Below are 21,319 nucleotides of genomic sequence, written 5' to 3'. Positions count from 1 at the left end.
TTTTTCCGTCACACTAAGGTTAAGAGCATTGTCTTGTTACCATTTTGGAGAAACAAGATTTATAACAGCCTGGTCATATTTTTTAAAACCAAACCAGAAACGGCTGATTCAGAATCTTGATAACGATCTTAATTAGTAAGCTTTTAACTGTAACTGGTCTTTTCTGATTTATGCTGTAATTGGAATAGAATTATGCTCTGTGCTACCACAGTGCGTCTTCGTGTGGGCTAGAAACCTTTTTACTGTCCCATGATTTTATTCATGGGGTTTATTTGTTGCCTCCCTGGCCTCGGCCGAAAAAAGTCCCTAAATCTCTGAATCCAGCATGGCTTTCATCTGAGCAGGGAGAGGCCTGTTAAAAATAGCATGCAGTGCCTGTTCTCTATAATAATCAATACTTTATTGAATGCTAGGTGTGTATCATTGCTGTCATATTGTAACTTTAGAGAAAATGGAAACTTTACAGAAGAAGGATTAATGTACAGTATTATGCAAAAGTCAGAGACCCTTTATTTATTAATTAATGTTGGTTAAGTGCAAGTTTTAAATTTGTCAGCATCATATAAAAAAGCAGGAAAAATATATTTAACAGAAAACAGAAGCCTCAATACATTTTCCGTTATTAAGTGTGTCTGCCGTTGTTTACATCTTCTGTTCTTTTCAGGAGACTAGCTTTCAGTCATTCAAGTAAACATCCAGGAGTATTTTTCCACCCCTCTCTTTTTTTGCTTCCTGACATCTGTGCATCCTTCCAGACCCATAGCGCTGAGTCGTCTTCTCACAGTGGAAGGATGGACAGAAACACCTGTGGATGTTTTCAGATCTGATCAGCTTGATTTTCTCCTCTCTCTCAAAGATGGTAGCTTTTAGTGCTGTTTGTGACGGTTTTGGTGGTCTGTTGGATCTTGGATTGTTGTTAGGGTAGGACTGAAAAATTATCATTTTCATGATCATCATTTATATCGAAATCACAGTTTTAGATGCTGTTTTCAAATCGCGAGTGTTGGAAATTTATCATAGTCTGTTTTATCAACAATGTTGTGAATTTTAAGTGGGAAATTTTAACCCAATATCATTGAGCTTGTGGGCTGCCTGTAGATGGGTTAGGCCAATTAGAAGCAACCAAATACTCGTGCTGTATACATAACAACACAACAACAACTAACTGGTGCAGTATGTCCAGCATTCGAGTCTCATGAGCCTCAAAATGTGGAGATTTACTAAAATAATGGGCTTAAATCATGTAGAAATTGCAAAATGGGTCAGAAAATGTACAATTAGATTTTCTCCAAATTGTTCAGCCTTATCCCACTTTTTGTGAATTTGAACGTCTGAGTTTCGGAAACCATTTTTTCACCTACTTTTCTTTGAATTTGAATTTGAAAGTGGAAGTGGATTATCTTGAAGGCCCTTCTAACAAAGGTTAAAGAACAGAGTGAAAAGGTGGAACTTCAGCTCAATATGAAGAAGACTAAGGTTATGACAGCAGGACAGACTGTAAACTTTACCACTGATGGAGAAGATGTGGAAATGGTGGACAGCTTTTGTCTTCTCAGATCAATTATTAACAAAAGAGAATCCAGCTCTCAAGAAATATGAGACAGACTGGCACTCAGCAGAGTGAGGATGAGGGAGAGATTTGTTTCTGCAGACAAAGATCAGAAATGTCCAGGCTATGGTCTTCTCTTTGGTTTTTTATGGATCTGAAAGCTGGACAATAAACAAGCAAGGCAAGAAAAATGTTAATGCCTTTAATGAACTTCGGTGCTGGCGAAGACTTTTGAGTGAACCTTGGAAGGAAACGAAAGCAAACAAATGGATCCTCAAGCAAATCAGGCCTCACTTCTCACTCAAAGCCCAGATAACCAAACTGAAGCTCTTATTTTTGGACATATTCTGAGAAGAGCCAGGTTATTAAAAAAGACCATTATGCTTGGAACTGTTGAAGCTAAAAGAGGAATAAGATGAGCAGTTACAAGACGGATGGAGACAGTCAGAGGAATCATGAACCAGCCATTCAGAAGCCCAAACGTCAGCATTAGAACATCAGCCATGTGGTTGGCAGGAGTCGGAATTGACTTGACAGCACTTAATAATCTGCTCAGAAGAATCTCCTGAAAAATGAATAACTTCTACTTAATGGCTGTTTTGATTAGAAATCAGCATAAATGAAAGGTGATCTCTGACTTTTACCCAGTGTTGCATTCAGTAATATGGTTCATTATAATAAATAAAAAAATACACTTTCAGAATACAATTGGAATACATATTGATAAGGCAGAAGAATGAGGATATTTATTTTTTGTATTCTGAATTCATGTTCCCAGCACTTGTATTTTACATCTCATCCCTGACTGTATGTTAATGTGGCAGGATTTTATTCCAGGTTATTTTGGGCCATTCCTAATGATCCATTCATCATGAAATATTGACACAATGTGAAGGGCAGCTTGCATTTTCAAATGGTGTAAAAACACTAAAATGCAAAAAAGAAAAAAGTTATGAGGTTTCAGTATGATTATATGATGATGCGTGTGTGTGCATGTGTGCATGTGTGTGTGAAGTTGGTTCCATTGGGCTTTTATCCTCTCTTTGCAGTGCCCTTGACGTCTGCACAAAGCCCAGCCAATCCTGCTGTGGATCCCTCGAGCCTCCAAGTGAGTAGCAGCTGCTCACCTCGTGTGTGTTTGTGTATGCGCACACATCCGTATGTGCGGTGTGTGTGTGTGTGTGTGTGTGTTCACGCAGGCATGTGTGTTCTACAGCTATTAACCATCAGTGCCCTGGCTAAACACTGTTTGAAATTCTGTAAACACTGATAGGACTCCCCTCACAACTGGAAATGTTTGATATGAGCTTTATTCACTTATGCTTATTGCATTTCTGAGCAGGAGGGGCTTAGCGGTGGGCGCGACGTGAAGTCATGGGTTTAGATCCCGCAATATGGACCCCAGCTAAAGTAAACATAAATATTTCCACTTTTGCCAAGATTAGGTTTTTTTTTCAGTTTTGTAGGGCATGAAATATTCTCCTGTCGAAGGAATGGCTTGTTCCTGTTCTCAGACATTTTAAATATGATTATAAATTATCAGCATTCACCTGCTGGACGCTGTGCAAGAGTTTTACAGCTCAGATGGTGCATAGTGCGTATATAATGCATAAATAATATTGCATGGTCACATGGTAATCAGAACTGACCATTATGTCAAAACTGACCACAAATCAATTATGACCATTAAAGCCTAAACTACAGAGGGAAAAAACATGGTTAAAGCGATTGTTTGTCCACAAACAAAATTTACCCAATTTTTTTAACCCCCTTCTTGGCTTTTTTAGCTTTGCACTGAAGCTAAAAGGCTAATGTAGCTAACTGTAAAGGAAGCTTATGGCCACCCGTTAGCATCATGCAAACGGTATGCCTAAATCATGACATACTTGCCTTAAACCGTGTCAAATTAAGTAATCTCAAATACACTTGCTTGTGTGGTTTCTCCAAGAAATGTCAAAAGTATTGGTTCTTCAATGTTAAATCAGTACCAAAATTGAAAAACATTCTGCTCATATGCTATCCTGAGACCTCCTCCTGACAGCAATTGGTCCTAACATCACATTGTCACATCACAATACAGAGGGCCAGTCGTTCGGTCTCCATACATAGATTTCGCCATGTGGTGTTTTTTTACCTCCATCATAGTGAATATGATGAGTTGCTGATTTGCGCACATACCAAAACACGTGCAATTGTAGTAGAAGGTAGAACAACATTCTGCCCTGTTCACTCTGGTTCATTGGGCTTTCTAGTTCTCTTCCTGAACATTGTAAAGACTGCCAAGATTACTCTATTGAGGATGGTGAGTTCGATCCCTGGTGATGCTACAGCCATCCGTGGCTGGGAGTCCTAGAGAACTCAACTGGCCTCGCTCTCTCTGGGTGGGTAGTTTGGCCCCCCCTTCTTTCCCCATCACTAACCGCGATGCTAGTCAGCGCAGGCGTCTGTTAGCTGGCATAACAGATCTGGCAATTGGCGCTTTCCTCCGAGCGCGTTCGGCTGTCCAATGACGTGTGAGCGGCAGTTCGAAAAGATGCGGTGGTTGACTTCACAGGTCTCGGAGGAAGCCTGTGCTAGCCTTCACCCTCCTAGCCTGGTAGTATCGTGTGACTGGGGGAGTCCTAACTAGTGGGTGGAATTGGGGAGAAAAATTGGGTAAAAAAAAAATAAATTGGTTGGTCGATGGGCTAAAAGAATGCAAAGTCTAAATTTTGTTTCTTTAGTGTAGTGCTAGAGCTATGAAGCTAACTTGGCTAACATGGTCTAGACGTTCTTCATCACCCAAAACTTCTCTCAGCCTGGTCCCAAACCACATCTAAGTCTTCATTTAAGGTGCACTATATGATTTTGGAGAACAATTGTTGATATTTGATCTCATCAGCAAAACAAATACACCCCTCCCTTCAGTGCTCCTCCAGAAGCTCCGCCTCCCAAATTAATGGTTGCGCATTGCCAAGGCAAACAGCGCTTTTTTAGATCTTTGGGGTCATAAAACCCTTTGCAAATGTTGTACAGACAGATATCACAGTATGACGTTAGAGCGAACGACACAGCAAATAATGGAACTGACGTTTTAGGTAGCGGGTTAGCAAACTATCGCTACAGTTGCTGCTGTGAACCTAATCAGTTGCTATCACAAACGGGACAAAACAATACTGACATATTGATTCTGTGAACAGCAAAAATGAGTTAATGTTATCCACCTGTCAGTCAGGAACAGCCTCCTCATCCCTTTTCATGCATTTCAACTCTAAATAAGCTTAAGTCAGCTTCTGTTTCGCCAGCTTCTTTTTTTAATTTTCCCGTTCCACTTAAAGTCTGCATGCACAATGCTGTGTGTGGTCGCTGTCTGGGCAGGGCAGAACAAAACGTGGAGAGAGCCGATGTTTTCACAGGGCGGGACTAACATGCATGCGCGGCCGGACTGGCAGTGAAAACAAAAACACAGAGAAACTCAGCAGCACACAGGGAGGGGGCGTGACTTCATTCGCTTCTCATCACCCCATCACTTGTCTTTATATAGAAAATAGTTGTTTGCTGCTATATTAATATTTAAAATGTGGTGTATATATAACCTTTAAGATCAAACAGTCTTGTCCATGCAGTTTTGGGCACACCACGTCATCAACAAGTCAACCTTAATGAACATCTTTATGAACGACCAAAATGTGGGTATTGTGACAGCTCTAGTTTCTGACACTGTATGACATAATGCTATCTATAAAAATGGACAAAACTACATTGCATAGCTAAAAACACTACATTGCATTCGTCTTTAAGGCTGAATTTTGCCCTTACTGTTGTCCTCTGATAAATTAAGTACTGCACTTTCAGAGTAATGAGCGAGTTGCATGATCTGAGATCAGAAATGGGTTTCATAGTTTTGGCCCTCTCTTGTTTTCCCCCCCCATCGTCTCTCGCACCCTTTTGCCCTTCAATCTGCTCTTCTCCAACTGGCCTGCCAAACCACCAGCGTCAAAGGTTTCGGGTGACCCGAAACATGCTGGGCGTTTTTTCCATGTGTAAATGGAGCTCTGCTGCGAAACCATGTGGCTTCCCCATCGACCAATCAAAAAAAGAAAGCATGTCCAGGACGAATATGATGCCGTTTAGAATGCAAGTGACAAAAATGCCCCCCGGAAACTTCCATCCACCGGCGGCCATCTGATTAATCGCGATTATCATACCATTATCATGCAATCACCCTCTAATCGTACGTGCAGGGTCCCATCTGCGGGGTGTGTGTGTGTGTGTGGAATATCTTCCATAAAGAGAGCCGTTTAAATATTAATCCTATCTATAATTTCTGAACTTCATATTACAACTGCATCCAGCTTTTTCGCCTGAATTGGAATGAATGGCTCTGTCGCAGTAAGAGATGTCATTAGCTTCATTAATTGTGGTGCAGAGGGGTTTTTGGGGTTGCAGGCTGCTGTTTGTTTGCACAGACTGAATGACAGCGCTGATAGGCAGAGCATGAGATAAAGACTCTTTGCCATGGATCGCTGCCTTGCCCACTGGTTTTTAATTCTGCAAAGCCACAATGCTTGAAGGTGAGCTGCTTGTGGAAAGGAGAGAATTGCTTGTGCTGTATTAAACAACACTTCCATTCAGATGTAGACTAAGAAATATTAATTATAAAATGTGTTCCTTTTATGTCTCTTGCGCTTAATTATACTTGGACAAACACGTATGTCAGAAATATAAGATCATGATACTTTAATGCATTTTCATGGTACACATAGTAACTGGTCTCTAAAGTGGAATGGACAAAAGGCGCCAGAATTACAATAATGCCACATTAAAAAAATTCAGTGGAAAAGCCAAAGTAAGCTATATAAGGGGTAGGTTTTTTAAAAGTTTCTATTTATTAATTTCTTTATTTTTTCAAAATGTCTCCAAAATAAAATCATTGAGTGTAAACAAAGTCATGAAGAGAGGTGCTGATAGGAACCAGGCGTCTGAGGTGTTTAATGCCTCGCATGAAATGTCCCCTGTGAATGACATTGGGCCTCATTCATGAATATTTTCATGATTTTTTTTTTTTAATTTGTTCTTGAGAAAGAAAAAGTCTACGTCAGATTCATGATGTGTTCTTAAAGCGCAGAATTGTTCACACCTTTGCACTCTCGAGTGTGTGTAGATTCTGTTCTTACCTAAGAGCAAATCCCAGATTAAAAAATATTGATGAGAATCATTAAAACTGTGTAAAAAGGTTTTAGGAAGAAATTTCGTCTTAAGAGAGGAAGCTGAATGAGGCCCATTATTTACAATGATCTTTGGGGAATTCCCCTTTAACAAAGAACAGGTGTAAAACATTTTAAGAAACTAGTGAGCATCAAATCAGTCAAGGAACACTACTGTCATGACCAGTCAGTGCATTCCAATACGTTATTAATATACATATGGTTGTTGTTGTTTACAGGCTCTGTATTATTAATCTGCATCTGTTTTTCTTCTGAACTATGGTTCTTTATTGTTCCACTAGTGCTGACGCTACCCGTAATACTTGAACATCAACATATAGCTCACCTTTAAGATGGATTTATATGATTGATATTTAGATTAAGCCTTATGTTTCTAGACGTTATGTGAGCTATATATGCCCAAATGCTTGTCCAATGTACTTATATGTCTGTCTGCTTGTTTAATTGCACTGTTTTCATAGTGTTTTACCAGTTTAATAGCTTCAGACAAGGAATGAACCTAAAAGGCAGCATGATATGGACAATATACTAGTACTGTGATTGTATTGCTACATATAGCAATACACTTCTTGATATTGATGAATTAATAATCTGACAACATTAAAGATTCGCCTGCATTATTTTAACGAAAATTGTTTAGTTTTGTTTACTCGGATTACTTCATTCATTAAAACACCCACGAAAACAACCCTATAGAATTGTTAATAACATTGTGATTGGTTGTTTGGGCTCATTTGTGTTAGAGTTGGATGGCATCCACTCCAGCACCAATCAGTCTTGTCGAAGCATCAGTTTGCTGGAATCTGACCTGTTCAACAATTTGTAGAGCTGTTAATGTGTGCTAGCACCACACCCAACACCCTTCCACTGTCCCAGTTAGCACTGCACTACATTTAGTAGTTGTTGTTGTTAGATTAAGGTATAAGCCACTTGAGGCCCTACAGTACTGCGTTTTTATCACAGAGAAGGGTGTTCTTTGTGCCTAAAAGCCAATTCCTTGCGATAAAATTGCAGTAACGCACAGCCTCAAGTGCTTTTATGAAATGGTGGCCAACATAAAATATAATAAAATACACACAAAAAAAAATTATCATTAATAATAGCTGACATTAACAAGTATTCCACCAATAGTTTGTTTAGCGTATGGTATCGTTGTTAAGCAACTATGAACTGCCGAACGAGGAGAAGAACATTTGGTCTGCCATGACTGTACACTGCGGTCATTTCACTGGCCAGTATCATGATAACAATTAGCAGATGATATATTGTTTAGCCCTAATGTGAATGTTATGCTGGCCAAACTGGTTGGTTATGATTACACACTAATTGTCCTCTTTTCACCTTTTCAAGGGCCCAAGAAATGGAAAACTGAGTCTGATGTGGTATTTGTTAGTAGTAAGTGATGCGGTCCGTACAGTCCATATCTGGAAACTTAAGCTGCAAAACCTTGTTTTTGTGTTCTCACGAAATCAACAGGGTTACATATTTCAGCCAGCTTATATTACCTATTTGGCCTGCAGCAGTTTAGCCCCGCCCATTCACACTGAAGTGTTTCAGCATGGACTGCTTTCAGAATCAGAACATAGTACATTTACGTATCGTCGCTGTCCAAGGAGAAATGTCTCCATTTTTGCCAATTTTTTATTTTACATCATTTCAACACTGCAGCTGTCCTTTAAAAATATGTGAAAATTTCATGATGAGTGGACCAACAGAAATGCTGCAGAAACTCTGGAGTATATAAAACCTTTTAACATTTACTTCCATTGAAAGTGAGGTTTTTGCACTCTCCTATAAAGTTACCATTTTAGGGATGCGCTTTTCTTTGGACAGCGACGATATATGAGTCTTAAAGGCACAGTAGAAAAACAGCCTGTTTAATCCTAAGGGATAAAGTAAGGTTGGAAAATGGTCATGTAAAAGTCAATTATGACTGTGGTGGCATATCAAACCATGCAAACGTAATAAGCGGGCTTCGGGGGCAAAAATAAAATACGAGAAAAATGTAGGATGTTGATCTGAAGGAATAAATGACATTTGGAATTGAGTTCAGCTGATTCAAGATCAGATTGTCCTTTCTGGACATTCTCCAGCTACGTTTCAAACGACTTTACTTTTCTTTGCTGCCAGTTTGACAGCCGTTCGCTCCATACAGCGTGAGGGGAATATTAGCATTCGGAGGTTTTGCCTTTTGGCTTTGGCTCCATATCCAGCCTATTGTCTCTCTCAGTTGCTGTCGGCTCCTTTCTGCCTGCGCCGGTCCCTGCACTGAGAGCGCGAGACAACAGCTCTAATGAAACATCCTCCTATTGTTCTCTTAATTGCCTGCGTTATTGAATGCAGTGCAATCCACACCTGGCCCCAGCCCTGGAGAGCTCCGTACTGTTCCTAATGTTGCTCTACGCTCCCTCTTTCTCCTTCTCTGGCTTTCGCTATCTTTTTTTTTTTTGGCCTGCTTTCGTTTCCATGTCACACACATATATATATACACACACTCAGACACTCGCTGATGCCCTTGCACACGCTCTCTTCGCCTCTAAATGCAGGATTAGCCATTGAAGGGGGGGCATGCACGGTTATCAAATTCATACAAGCTGCCCCGGCCATTGTGCGGCTCTTTTTAATTAAATCCTACTGGGTGGCAGGAACTGACCTTTTGAGTGCGGAGCTGATTAAGTGCACAATGGTCTGCTATTTCTCCTCCACAGTCTGCTGCGTAGAGCCACTGATTAACTTTCTGTTTGGAAGCGAGACCCGTTCGGATCGAGGCTCATTCACACCAAAGCCGAGGAGGAGGAGGAGGAGAGGGGAAAAAAAGAAATCAATTCTGTTCAAGAATGTAGATTAGCGCCGATAGCATCGGGGTAATTAACAGCAGGTAGGAAGCTGGAAGCGGCCCAATTTGCACAAGTATGCTACGGTGAAAAAAAGGTCAATTTGTTAACCGAGATGGATATTTAAGAGGATAAAGGTGAAATTAGAGAGGTTTCGTTTTCGTTCGAAAGGATTAGAGGGTTGTTATCGTATTCTCTGTGTGAGGGGCTTGATGGGATTGCGCGAGGACGTCACGAGCGATGCGCCATTTCGGAGTTCAAGAGCCTTCAGCAAGGTTAAGCTCACCAATCAGTCTTAAGTCACAGGATTTAAGAAAAATATTTAACTACTAGAGTGATAAGTGGAAGAATTAAGGCATTCTCTTCAGTTAGTATAGATCACTCTGCATCGAATCGCAGCATCACTCACATTTTTATGTGAAAAAACTAGCAGAATTTTAGTGTTGCTACATATATAAAGAGGTGTGCGCGAATGTGTGTGTGAAAAGGAGCTGGTCTTCACTGTGTGTGTGTTTTATACAGTGCTATGCAAAAGACAGATGTTTCATTTCTAGTTAAAATGGCCATTTTTTAGTGTTAAGGCTGAAAACGTGATTCGAAAAAGCCTCAACAACTTAATATCAGTATTTAATGTGTTCACCCTTTGCCTTTATTAGAGCTTCCATTCTTTTTGGGAGACTTGCTTTCAGTCTTTCAAAGAAATCTGCAGGGATATTTTTCCACACCTCCAAAGCTCAGTATTGGAAGTTGGTTGCATTTCCTGCTTCTTACAATCCAAATAATCCCAATGACTAATTTCGGTGTAACCCTTACTCCACATCTGATATGTCCAGTTTCAGTGTTCTAGGGTGACTTACCTTCTTTATCTCCTTTTCTCAATAAGAGCTTCTTGACAGCTACACATCCTTTCAGACCCACAGCGCTGAGTCGTCTTCTCACAGTGGAAGGATGGACAGAAACACCTGTGGATGTTTTCAGATCCGGAGCTTGATTATCTCTCAAAGTTGAAACGCTTTAAGTGCTGTGTATCTGATGGGGACAGTTTGGGGAACACCTATTGTTGGGAGGTCACATCGTTTGATTTAAGACTGGAAGGATAGAAGAGTTTAAAGATATTATTAAGTAGTTTATTAATGCGATAACTACTGTGACTCAACAGTTGGGACACTCAGAACTGGGCAGTTAATTGCTGTCTATAATAATGTCAAAGTCTTAATGAAGTAAATTCTTAAATATCATAAAAGAGCACAGATTAGGCATCAGGTATATCAAGTACATATCGAAGTATATATTGGTTATGTAGTATTTGTGCACTTACAAAGCTCTTAAGAGAAAAGTGTGGACAACCTTACAATAAAGGTCACAAAAAAACATTAATAATAAAGTTAAAGTAATAATTTAAATAATCTATCTATCTATCTATATATATATATATATATATATATATATATATATATATATATGTTGAAACTAATGCATTAGAAGTGAAGAAATGCACGTATGCTTCTTGAAGAGAACAGAAAAAGCAAGCATATACATGAAGACAGTGAAGCCCATTCACAGATCTCAGCCTTTACCAAGAAGTCTTATCTTAGTACATAGATGATTGTTAAATAGTAGAGCGAGTATTTACTGAATACTCTCTCTACCATACCAGTCAAGATGATCTTAACTCTAAGCTCAGTTTAGGCAACCACCAAATTGCACAACTATCTGACAGTCTGCCATCTTCATCAAGTACTTCAGTTGGTACCTTAATATTTATTTAATTACTAAATATTACCATTAGTTAATGGCTATGTGATGGTTTACTTTTAATGTTTGTCCTGGTGATTAAGTTACTAAGTAAGACTTTTGTTTGACATTCAGTAAACTGTTCATTAGTGCATTAGCGCATTAGTAGTTCTGACTGTCCCAATTGTTGAGTAAATGAATCAACAACAACTACTGAATAAAACTAAAACAACGTAACTTAATAAAATCTAAAAATAATTCTAGTTCTTGTTTCTATCAGTAGTTAATGATTAGTTACATTATGTAATCGTTCAGTTATGCTTATAACTTAATGTACTGTTGATAAATGTACTCTTGTAAAGTGTGATCACTTGTACTGAATTGTTGTTTTGACTGCAAATGAAACAAACAAAAGTGTGATCTGTGTTTTTTTTTTCAAACTGAAAGAGTAAAAGCATTTCTCTTTGGTTACTGAGGCTGAAGTTAGGTCTAGGGTTGGGCCTAATATTCTTATTACACAAAAGTACTAACATATCGTTGCTGTGCAAAAAAAAGTTTGTCTTTTTTGTTGATTTTTATTTTTCTACATCATTTGAGTGCCATAAGAGTCCTTTACACTGTGTGAAAGTTTCATGATGAATGGACCAATAGAAAAGCTCCAGAATCACTTGGAATAAAACGTGTAAAGATACTATTTTGTTGCTGTTTTTCTTTGAACAGCAGCAATATGTATAAAACATATGAGACGTATTATTACTGCATGTAGATTCTTACATATATAATACATGTGGAATATAAGTGTGTCCTGACTTTTAAACAGACGTGTGTGTGTGTGTGTGTGTGTGTGTGTGTGTGTGTGTGTGTGTGTGTGTGTTCTGGTTAGGATGTAGCAGACTCGTCCAAGCTTCTTCATGTGCAAACCAACCAAACAGGAATCCTCACAGGTGAGACTAGAATCAATATTTTTCTTAGTTCGCAGGTCTTACACACAATTACTGCTAGTAATTGTTCCTTTTACACTCATACAACACATTTTTGCAATTTTCCTTTTCACTTTTCTTTGTGTGAGACGGCAAAATACTTTTGATCTCATCAGTTGGGATGGTTTAAGTATGACCATGTGATTATACTTCTAAAAGGGTTAAACCCCTTTAGGCCCCTTTTGCCTTCATAACTACATAACTTAAATAAGTTATAGGAATTACTGGCTAATAAGTCTTTAGTTGGTCCCTTTTTATTCATATTTAATCTTCATTATCATATCTGGGGTTCAAAGGGTTAATACTACGGACGGGCATTTAAGTTCAATTTGATATTCGATTTTTCACAGAATTATTTGAATAATATTCAATGAATTTTTGCCTACCTGGCATTTTATTTGTCATTCATTTTTATTGATCATTTACAAAAGCACAGCATTTTAGATTGTGTTTTTTTTTTCTTTTTTTTCTTCCTGTTCAGTCCTTTTTTGTTTCCTGTTGTTATTGTTGACCATTTGAAATGGGGCAGTATATTAACCCTGAACATGAGAATTCACATTACTGAGACCTGTAGCTTTTACTGTAACATTTTAGTGTAGCACTATCAAGCTTTACTTAACCTGCCTATGATTTGTTTTTATTAAGACTATATGGAGTATATAAAGTATGCGGACGAGTTCAGGTGTTTCAGCCACACCCATTGCTAACTGGTGGGTAAAATTAAGTACACTATATTGCCAAAAGTATTCGCTCATCTGCCTTCACACGCATATGAACTTGAGTGACATCCCATTCTTAATCCATAGGGTTTAATATCATATCGGAGTGTGTTTGTGGGAATTTTTGACCATTCTTCCAGAAGCGCATTTGTGAGGTTGGACACTGATGTTGGACACTGATGTTGGACGAGAAGGCCTGGCTCGCAGTCTCCGCTCTAATTCATCCCAAAGGTGTTCTGTCAGGGTTGAGGTCAGGACTCTGTGCAGGCCAGTCCAGTTCTTCCACACCGAACTCGCTCATCCATGTCTTTATGGAGCTGCTTTGTGCACTGGTGCGCAGTCATGTTGGAACAGGAAGGGGCCGTCCCCAAACTGGTCCCACAAAGTTGGGAGCATGAACTTGTCCAAAGTCTCTTGGTCTGCTGAAGCATTAATTTACACTTGGCACAATGCAGTCAGACAAGTACCGTTCTCCTGGCAAGCGCCAAACCCAGACTCGTCCATCGGATTGCCAGATGAAGAAGTGTGATTGGTCACTCCAGAGAACACGTCTCCACTGTTCTAGAGTCCAGTGGCGGCGCTTTACACCACTGCATTCGACGTTTTGGCATTGCGCTTGGTGATGTAAGGCTTGGATGCAGCTGCTCGGCCATGGAAACCCATTCCATGAAGCTCTCTATGCTGTTCTTGAGCTAATCTGAAGGCCACATGAAGTTTGGAGGTCTGTAGAGATTGACTCTGCAGAACGTTGGCGACCTCTGCACACTATGCGCCTCAGCATCCGCTGACCCCGCTCTGTCATTTTACGTGGCCGACCACTTCGTGGCTGAGGTGCTGTTGTTCCCAATCGCTTCCACTTTGTTATAATACCACTGACAGTTGACTGTGGAATATTTAGAAGTGAGGAAATTTCACAACTGGACTTGTTTCATAGGTGGCATCCAATCACGGTACCACGCTGGAATCCACTGAGCTCCTGAGAGCGACCCATTCTTTCACTAATGTCTGTAGAAGCAGTCTGCAGGCCTGGGTGCTTGGTTTTATACACCTGTGGCCATGGAGGTGATTGGAACACCTGAATTCAATGATTTGGATGGGTGAATGAATACTTTTGGCAATATAGTGTATATAGCCTTGCAGTCTCGATAGACAAACACTGACATTAGAATGGGTCGTACTGATGAGCTCAGTGACTTTAAACATGGCGCTGTCATAGGACGCCACCTCTGCTACAAGTCAGTTTGTGAAATTTCTGTCCTGCTAGATCTGCCCCTGTCAACTGTAAATGCTATTATTGTGAAATGGAAGCACCTAGGAGCAACAACAGCTCAAAAGTGGTATACCCTGTAAACTTACTGAGTGGGGCCTCTGAGAGCTGAAGCGCACAGTGCCTGTTCTGTCTGGAATCATTCACTAAAGGGTTCCAAATTGCTTCTGGAAGCAACATCAGCAAAAGAACTGAGCATCAGGAGCTTCACAAAATGGGTTTCACTGGACGAGAAGCTGCACACAGGCCAAAGATCAAAATGCACAATGTGGTTTAAAGCATGCCTCCACAAGTCTCTGGAGCAGTGGAAATGAATTCCGTAGAGTGATTAATCAAGCTTCTCTATCTGGCAGTCTGATGGACTGATAGAATGCCAGGAGAACGTTACCTGTCTGACTGCATTGTGCCAACTGTAAAGTTTGGTGGAGGAGGGATGATGCTATGGGGTTGTTTTACAGGGGTTGGTCTAGGTTTCTTAGTTCCAGTGAAGGGAAATATTCATGCCTTAGCATGACAAGACATTTTAGACAATTGTATGCTTCCAACTTTTTTTCCAACAATGCAAGGTCCGTAAAGGCGTGGCTGGGTGAGTTTGGTGTGGAAGAGCTTGACTGGCCCTCACAGAGTGACCTCAAGCCCATCAAACACCTTTGGGATGAACTAGAATGAAGATTGCGAGCCAGGCCCTCTCGTCCAACATCAGTGTCTGATCTCACAAATGCTCTTCTGGATGAATAGGCAAAAATTCCCACAGGTACACTCAAATCTTGTAGAAAGCTTGTAAAGGTGGTACCAATTCCATATTAATGCCTATGGATTTTAAAGGTAGGTGTCCCAATACTTTTGTCCATATAGCGTATGTCTACATGCTCTGAAACGAGTCAAGAACGAAGCAGATTAAGGACCCGTGCTGTGGATGTGGCTGACATGCACAAGTAAGCTCTTGCTAACTGTGCCAATTAGGGACAATAAATACTTTTTTTTAATTTATTTTTGTTTAGTTATTAAATGTTTGTTGTGACTGTAGCCATTACTGCCTCATGCATTTGAAATGTAATACTGGGTGTGAGAACAATCCTAATGTTTGATGCGTTTTTCAGGCTTTATTTTGAAATTGGCTAATCGTTAATCGTTCCCCATATGGGAGAGCAGGATTCAATTCCAGCACAGAAAAGCACTCGTTAAGGTTTGTGCTAGTGTCTCTCTGGCACAACATGTATGAGGTAATTTGTTGCAGAAACATGCATCGCGATAGCGATAAAATTACGATTTATTGTCCAGCTCTAGCACCAATTCAGCAGTCCACCAATTTGGGGGATCCTTGTGAAGTAGTATGCATACTGCAGTTCTGGTGGTGGTGGATTCCGTTGTTTTTGTGTTGTAATCCTCTCTAAACACGACCACTAGACCCTCTGACCAAAACATAGGTTTTACACTGCCCCTGGTGGAGTACAGTCAGACATGTCATGGTAAAATAAAGTATGAGAATGTTAGAAAAGCTAATTTGCATATAACCGAACATTCTAATTTTCTCGACTGTGTGAAAATTCATCTTGAGTTAATACTAGTTTGCACAGAATCATTAATTAATATCCTGATAAAACGATAAAAGTTTAGCAACTTGACATCTAAGACATGTAGGTTTGGGTGCAAGTGTGAAATGGCTTTATTGGATCTAGACGGGGAGCTGCAGTAGGATCTGCATGAGGAACCAGTGCTGGAGAAACAGCAGCTTGGGAAGCCAGCACCAGATCAGGATGGGGAGCCAAAACTGGAGCCACACAGAGAACCAGCGCTGGAGGAGCAGCAGCAGCAGCTTAGGAAGGGGGCACTGGGTCAGGACAGGGAACCAGTACTGGAGGAGCAGCAGCTTAGGAAGCTGGCACTGGGTCAGGACACGGATCCAGCACTGGAGGAGCAGCAGCAGCTTGGGAAGCACTGGGCAGAGCCTTAAGGGCAGGAGTTGATCAACCAGTGCTCTCTGTAGCACTGGATGGAGCCTTGGAAAAAATTCCTTGCCACCTCCTCTCTGGGCCATTGGGCCAAAGGCAGACTGAAGAAGGCCCCAGAAGTTCTCCAGTGAGTGAGGTGCCTCACCATGTGAGGCCCACATCTGAACCACCTAGTCTGTGGCAGGCTCTCCCAGTGACAGGACTGCGGCCACTTTAGCTTCCTCAGACTGGAACGACTTATTAAAGTGGGCCAAAGAGCAGAGGCACTCACCCAAGAAGGCCCCCCGCAGCTCTGGCTCCCCGTAGTAAAAGCTGGGGGACGCTGGCAGCGTGTGGGGGTGTGTGAAGCCTCTTGCTGCAGCCTTGATTGGCAAAGTCTTCTGTACTGTCAGATGCATGTCCGTCTGTTGCAAGTGTGAAGTGGCTTTGTTTGGGGCAGTCCAACACTCGGAATCACGACAGGCAGTGGTCAAATCGCAAGCAGGCAACAAAAGAGGCGTATCCGTAGTCAAAATTCAGGAAGGCAATGCAGGGGTCAAAACAAAGCAAAATAATACATAGAAAACAGCTTAGTCCTCAGGTTTCCAACACAGAGACTTGGCAAAAACTAAACCAAACGAAGGGGTTTATAAAAGGAAGTACTGAATCCTGAAATCACGTGCAGGTATGAGTAGGCAGAGCCAGGGAGAGTGCAAATGTAGTTTCATCAGAGGGCCGAGACTACATGGCAAGCATTAACCAAAACAAAAAGGCAGAAGTGCTTAATATACAATGCATTATATAAACATTACAGTACAAATACACTCACACAATGCATGGTCATTTCATTAAATCCAAAATGTGAGGTTGTTCGAGATCAAAGTGCTTCCCGTTAAGTTTTCTGGTTGGAGCTGCTCTAGTAAAGTACAAAACCTTCACCTGCTAGGAGTGGAAACGAGCATGTCTAGGTCTGGACTTAATCATGAATTTGGAAAAATGTTACCAGCTTTTGTGAGAATTTAACTGAATACTTGAGTGTTTTATACTATACTGTGAAAAGAACAAAAAACCTTTTGACTTGAAACATCATAGACATAGAAGCCATTTGGAAGGTTATGAAACACCTATTCAAAGTAAAAGACAGTTTAAGTAACATTTCTGCTTGTTTTCTTTGTGTTTTGATAAATGTGTATAGTGAAAAACACACAGTATGAAAAGCATGAATAAAAATGCTTCTACAGTGATGATTATACAAGGAATCAATAATGACCTCAGGCCACAATGAGACACATACTGAGCTCACGATGGTGTTCACAGTGCTCACACTGCCCTGTTTGTGTAGTGTGAGGGGTGCATTTCTTTAGTCTGGGGGGGGGTGTTTCTGCAGTGTGAGGGGGTGTTTTTGTGGTGTGAGAGGATGTTTTTGAATTGTGAGGGGGGTGTTTCTATAGTGTAAGTTGTATTTCTGTGGTGTGAGTGGTGTGTAGTGTGTGTGAGGAGGGTGTCTAGTGTGAGGGTGTGTGTGTGTGTGTGGGGATTGTCTAAGTGTGTGGTGGCTGTGTCTGTAGTGTGAGGGGGTGTGTCTGTAGTGTATGGGGGCTGTGTCTGTAGTGTGAGGGGGGTGTGTCTGTAGTGTGTGGGGGTGATGTCTGTAGTGTGTGGGGGTGATGTCTGTAGTGTGAGGGGGCGTGTCTGTAGTGTGGGGGTGATGTCTGTAGTGTGTGGGGGTGATGTCTGTAGTGTGTGGGGGTGATGTCTGTAGTGTCTGGGGGTGTGTCTGTAGTGTCTGGGGGTGATGTCTGTAGTGTCTGGGGGTGATGTCTGTAGTTTGGGGGGCTGTGATTCTGTAGTGTGAGGGGGTGTGTCTGTAGTGTGTGGGGGGCTGTGTCTGTAGTGTAAGGGGGCTGTGTCTGTAGTGTGTGGGGGTGTGTGTCTGTAGTGTGTGGGTGTGTGTGTCTAGTCTGATGGGGGGTGTGATTCTGTAGTGTGAAGGGACGTGTCTGTAGTGTGTGGGGGTGTGTCTGTAGTCTGAGGGTGTGTGTGTCTAGTCTGTGGGGGGCTGTGTCTGTAGTGTGGTGGGCTGTGTCTGTAGTGTGGGGGGCTGTGTCTGTAGTGTGGGTGGGCTGTGTCTGTAGTGTGAGGGTGTGTGTCTGTAGTCTGATGGGGGGTGTGATTCTGTAGTGTGGGGGGCTGTGTCTGTAGTGTGGGGGGCTGTGTCTGTAGTGTGAGGTATGTGAGAGCAGATACACACGCTGTTCTGTTTCCTGTAAGCGTCCTGGCCATCTGCTGCCTGGTGGTCACCCGAGGCTCCAACGCGTTTAGACGGTCGAGCCGCTGATACTGAGACACTGATACTGAACGAGCTGATCAACACAGTGACTGCTTTAAACACGCTTCAGTTTAGGAGAAAATCAAGAAAATAATAGATTCATAAAAAGCAGTTTTTCTATTTATGCTTCTCTGCTTTCTTTCTTTTGTTCTTTCTTTCTTTCTTTCTTTCTTTCTTTCTTTCTTTTTTTACACACCTCTTGCTCTCCCATTTTTCTGTCTTTATCTGAGATGTACCGTCAACCTCTTTCTTTCTCTTTCTTCCTTCCTTCTCTCTATCTTTCTTTTGCTTCAACTTTTTTCTCTCTTTTTTGTTTCTACTATTTCTTATTTCTTTTTGTTTTCTATTTTTCTCTTTGTCCTTCTTTGTTTTTTTCTTTCTTTCTTTAGTTTTCTATCATTTCTCTGTCCTCTATATACATTTGATTCTTTTTATATATCCCTCTATTTATTCTTTTTTTTTGTATTCTTTGTCTTTTTTTCTCCATCTTCCTTTTTATCTTTCACTCTATCCTTCATTCTCTCTCTCTCTCTCTCTCTCTCTCTCTCTCTCTCTCTCTCTCTCTGCTCCTGAGGAGCTAACAGAAGTAGAGTTGTCACATTAGATCAGCAGAAACGCAGCAATATGTTCACTTCCTGTTTTTTTTTTTCCCTGTCTCTTGTCTTCTTCCCCGGGATTCGCAGGACAGCATATGTTCCATCAGCAGCACCCCACCTCAGAGCTGGACAGTAGTCCAGTGCTCCATGGCCCTGTCCCCATGGGGGCTGCTCGGCGTCCCAAATATTCAAGGGACCAGGGGAGGCCCGACTGCTCTCCACAGAGAAGCCTGGGTTTACCCAGTCCGACAAAAACACGCCCCACGTCCCTGTTTGTCCCAGGAGGAACATCCCTACTGCCAGCATCCAGCAGCACCACTCACTCTGCTCTGCAGGAGAAGGTAATGGTGCCTGTCTGTATCTGTGTGTGTCTGTCAGTATTACATCCAGGGAGTACTCCTCAGTATTGTTGTGACTCAATACAAGTAATTCATTACAAATTCCTTCCCTCAAACTGTTTTTTAGGCAACTTATTTTTTAGTAATCTCACTCATCACTTTACTTCCATGTTACTTTCTAAAACCTATACAAGTCTATAACAGCTAAGAAGTAGAGAGAAAAACCCAGGTGTCCTTAATTTATTTATTTTTTGTTTGTTTGAAGGAAGCCAGTCACTTTAACTTCACTAAAGTACTTCATTTTAGTCTCTATGCCAGTCTGACACGGTCAGTTATGCTTGATTTCAATTATGAATGGTTGATGCTGTTTGAAATCCTACAAACTAGTCATCCCTGTAAGAAAAGTCACATGAATAAACGTGTTATTTGCACACCTCACATGTCAAAAAACAAGTGTGATCATGTGATATTGTAAACGTGGTTTTTGCACAGTGTCGTATGAAATATATGTTTATGAATAAAATGTAAAGCTTATTGTTTAGCTGAGTGGTTGGGCTCGCTCGTCTTCACTGTGGGAATCTTTTCCTTCAGTTTTCTTATTAGCGTGATCAGGTGCTTCGACAGATTAATTGTGGAGTTTGCAGTGCATCCCACACTCATGCAAATTAAGTAAAAGGACAGGCATGAACGCTGGCTGCACTGTATTGTGCCACATTCAAACAGCAGTCAGGGCTGAAACACTCCTCATAACTTCAGTGTAAACGGTTGTGCTAAACTGCTGGATGCTGAAAAGGTAGAGATATATGTGTAATATATAAGTGTTCCAAAGCTTAGTTTCCTTATATGGACTGCAGAGTAAACGTTACCTAATGAAATTTAAACAGTGCTTACGTGCTACACCAGACTCAAATTTCAAAAAAAGTTTTCCAAGTTATGGGCCTTTTAATCTCTTTCTGTCAACCCCCTCGTTTCAAATTAAAATGGATATTTTTGAATATAATTATATATTAACAGTAATTAAAATATTTTTCCCCATAACTCTGTTATCAGTTAAACTAGGACACGGTTGTCTCTGTGTATACGAGTTGTTTTGACCATTAACCAGACAGAAAGCACATTTTCAGAACACATTTCTAGAAAGGAAACTTGCTGCTTGTTTGTGGTTTGTATATGGAGCGTTCTACAGAATTAGTTGCTGTAGTCCCACAGTAGAAAAAATAATTTACACGTTAAATATTTACAATGATTGTTATGATCTGTTTAAACTCACAGTATTTATTAAGATATTAGTAAGTTAAATATATACAAAATCATCATTTATACTTTCTGCTGGGTGCTGTCTGTCTGGCCGTGTTATGATTGCTTTGTTATTGACAGAATGGAATGAACCATTTTCATAATTCATAAACATAATTAAGGTATAGGGTCATTCAAAGCAAAAGGATTTTAGTCTTAAGTCCAAGTTGGTTAAAAGTCCGAAATGTGTTTTGAACTTGGTGGAATGAGCCATATATCTTTAGGAACAGTCTGAAGCATCCAGCAAATGACCTACATTGCGGTTAATTTTTTGTGATCTATCAATGTTGCTAAAAATTAAAAATCAATATTGTTGTGATGACACCAATACTGGTGAAAACTGCACGTCACCCGGCTGTAACTGCTCAGCCTTCACCGGAGCTCCTATAACAGATCATTTGTGTGGACACATGTCTATGACTGTCAGTACTACATCAGAGTACTGACCTCACTGATGGGTTAGCTTGTGAAATGAGATGAGAGACGAGAAATGGCCTAAACCTGCATACACACTCCTTTATGCAAAAGTTGGACCACTA

General features: G+C 40.8%; 1 protein-coding gene across 2 annotated transcripts in view; it reads left to right on the top strand.

Annotated features, from left to right (window-relative positions):
* Positions 1-21,319, top strand: part of rbm33b (RNA binding motif protein 33b) — a 50,404-nt gene that overhangs the window by 8,205 nt on the left and 20,880 nt on the right. For both annotated transcript variants that reach the window (XM_036556041.1, XM_036556040.1), the window contains exons 3-5: positions 2,599-2,657; positions 12,208-12,268; positions 19,234-19,487. In XM_036556041.1, coding sequence (XP_036411934.1) covers positions 2,599-2,657; positions 12,208-12,268; positions 19,234-19,487 — 374 coding nt within the window. The remainder of the gene's footprint in view (positions 1-2,598; positions 2,658-12,207; positions 12,269-19,233; positions 19,488-21,319) is intronic.

The sequence above is a fragment of the Colossoma macropomum genome, unplaced genomic scaffold, assembly GCF_904425465.1.
Source record: "Colossoma macropomum unplaced genomic scaffold, Colossoma_macropomum, whole genome shotgun sequence".
In the NCBI taxonomy this organism is placed as follows: Eukaryota; Metazoa; Chordata; class Actinopteri; order Characiformes; family Serrasalmidae; genus Colossoma; species Colossoma macropomum.
This window is presented reverse-complemented; position numbering and strand designations above follow the sequence as displayed.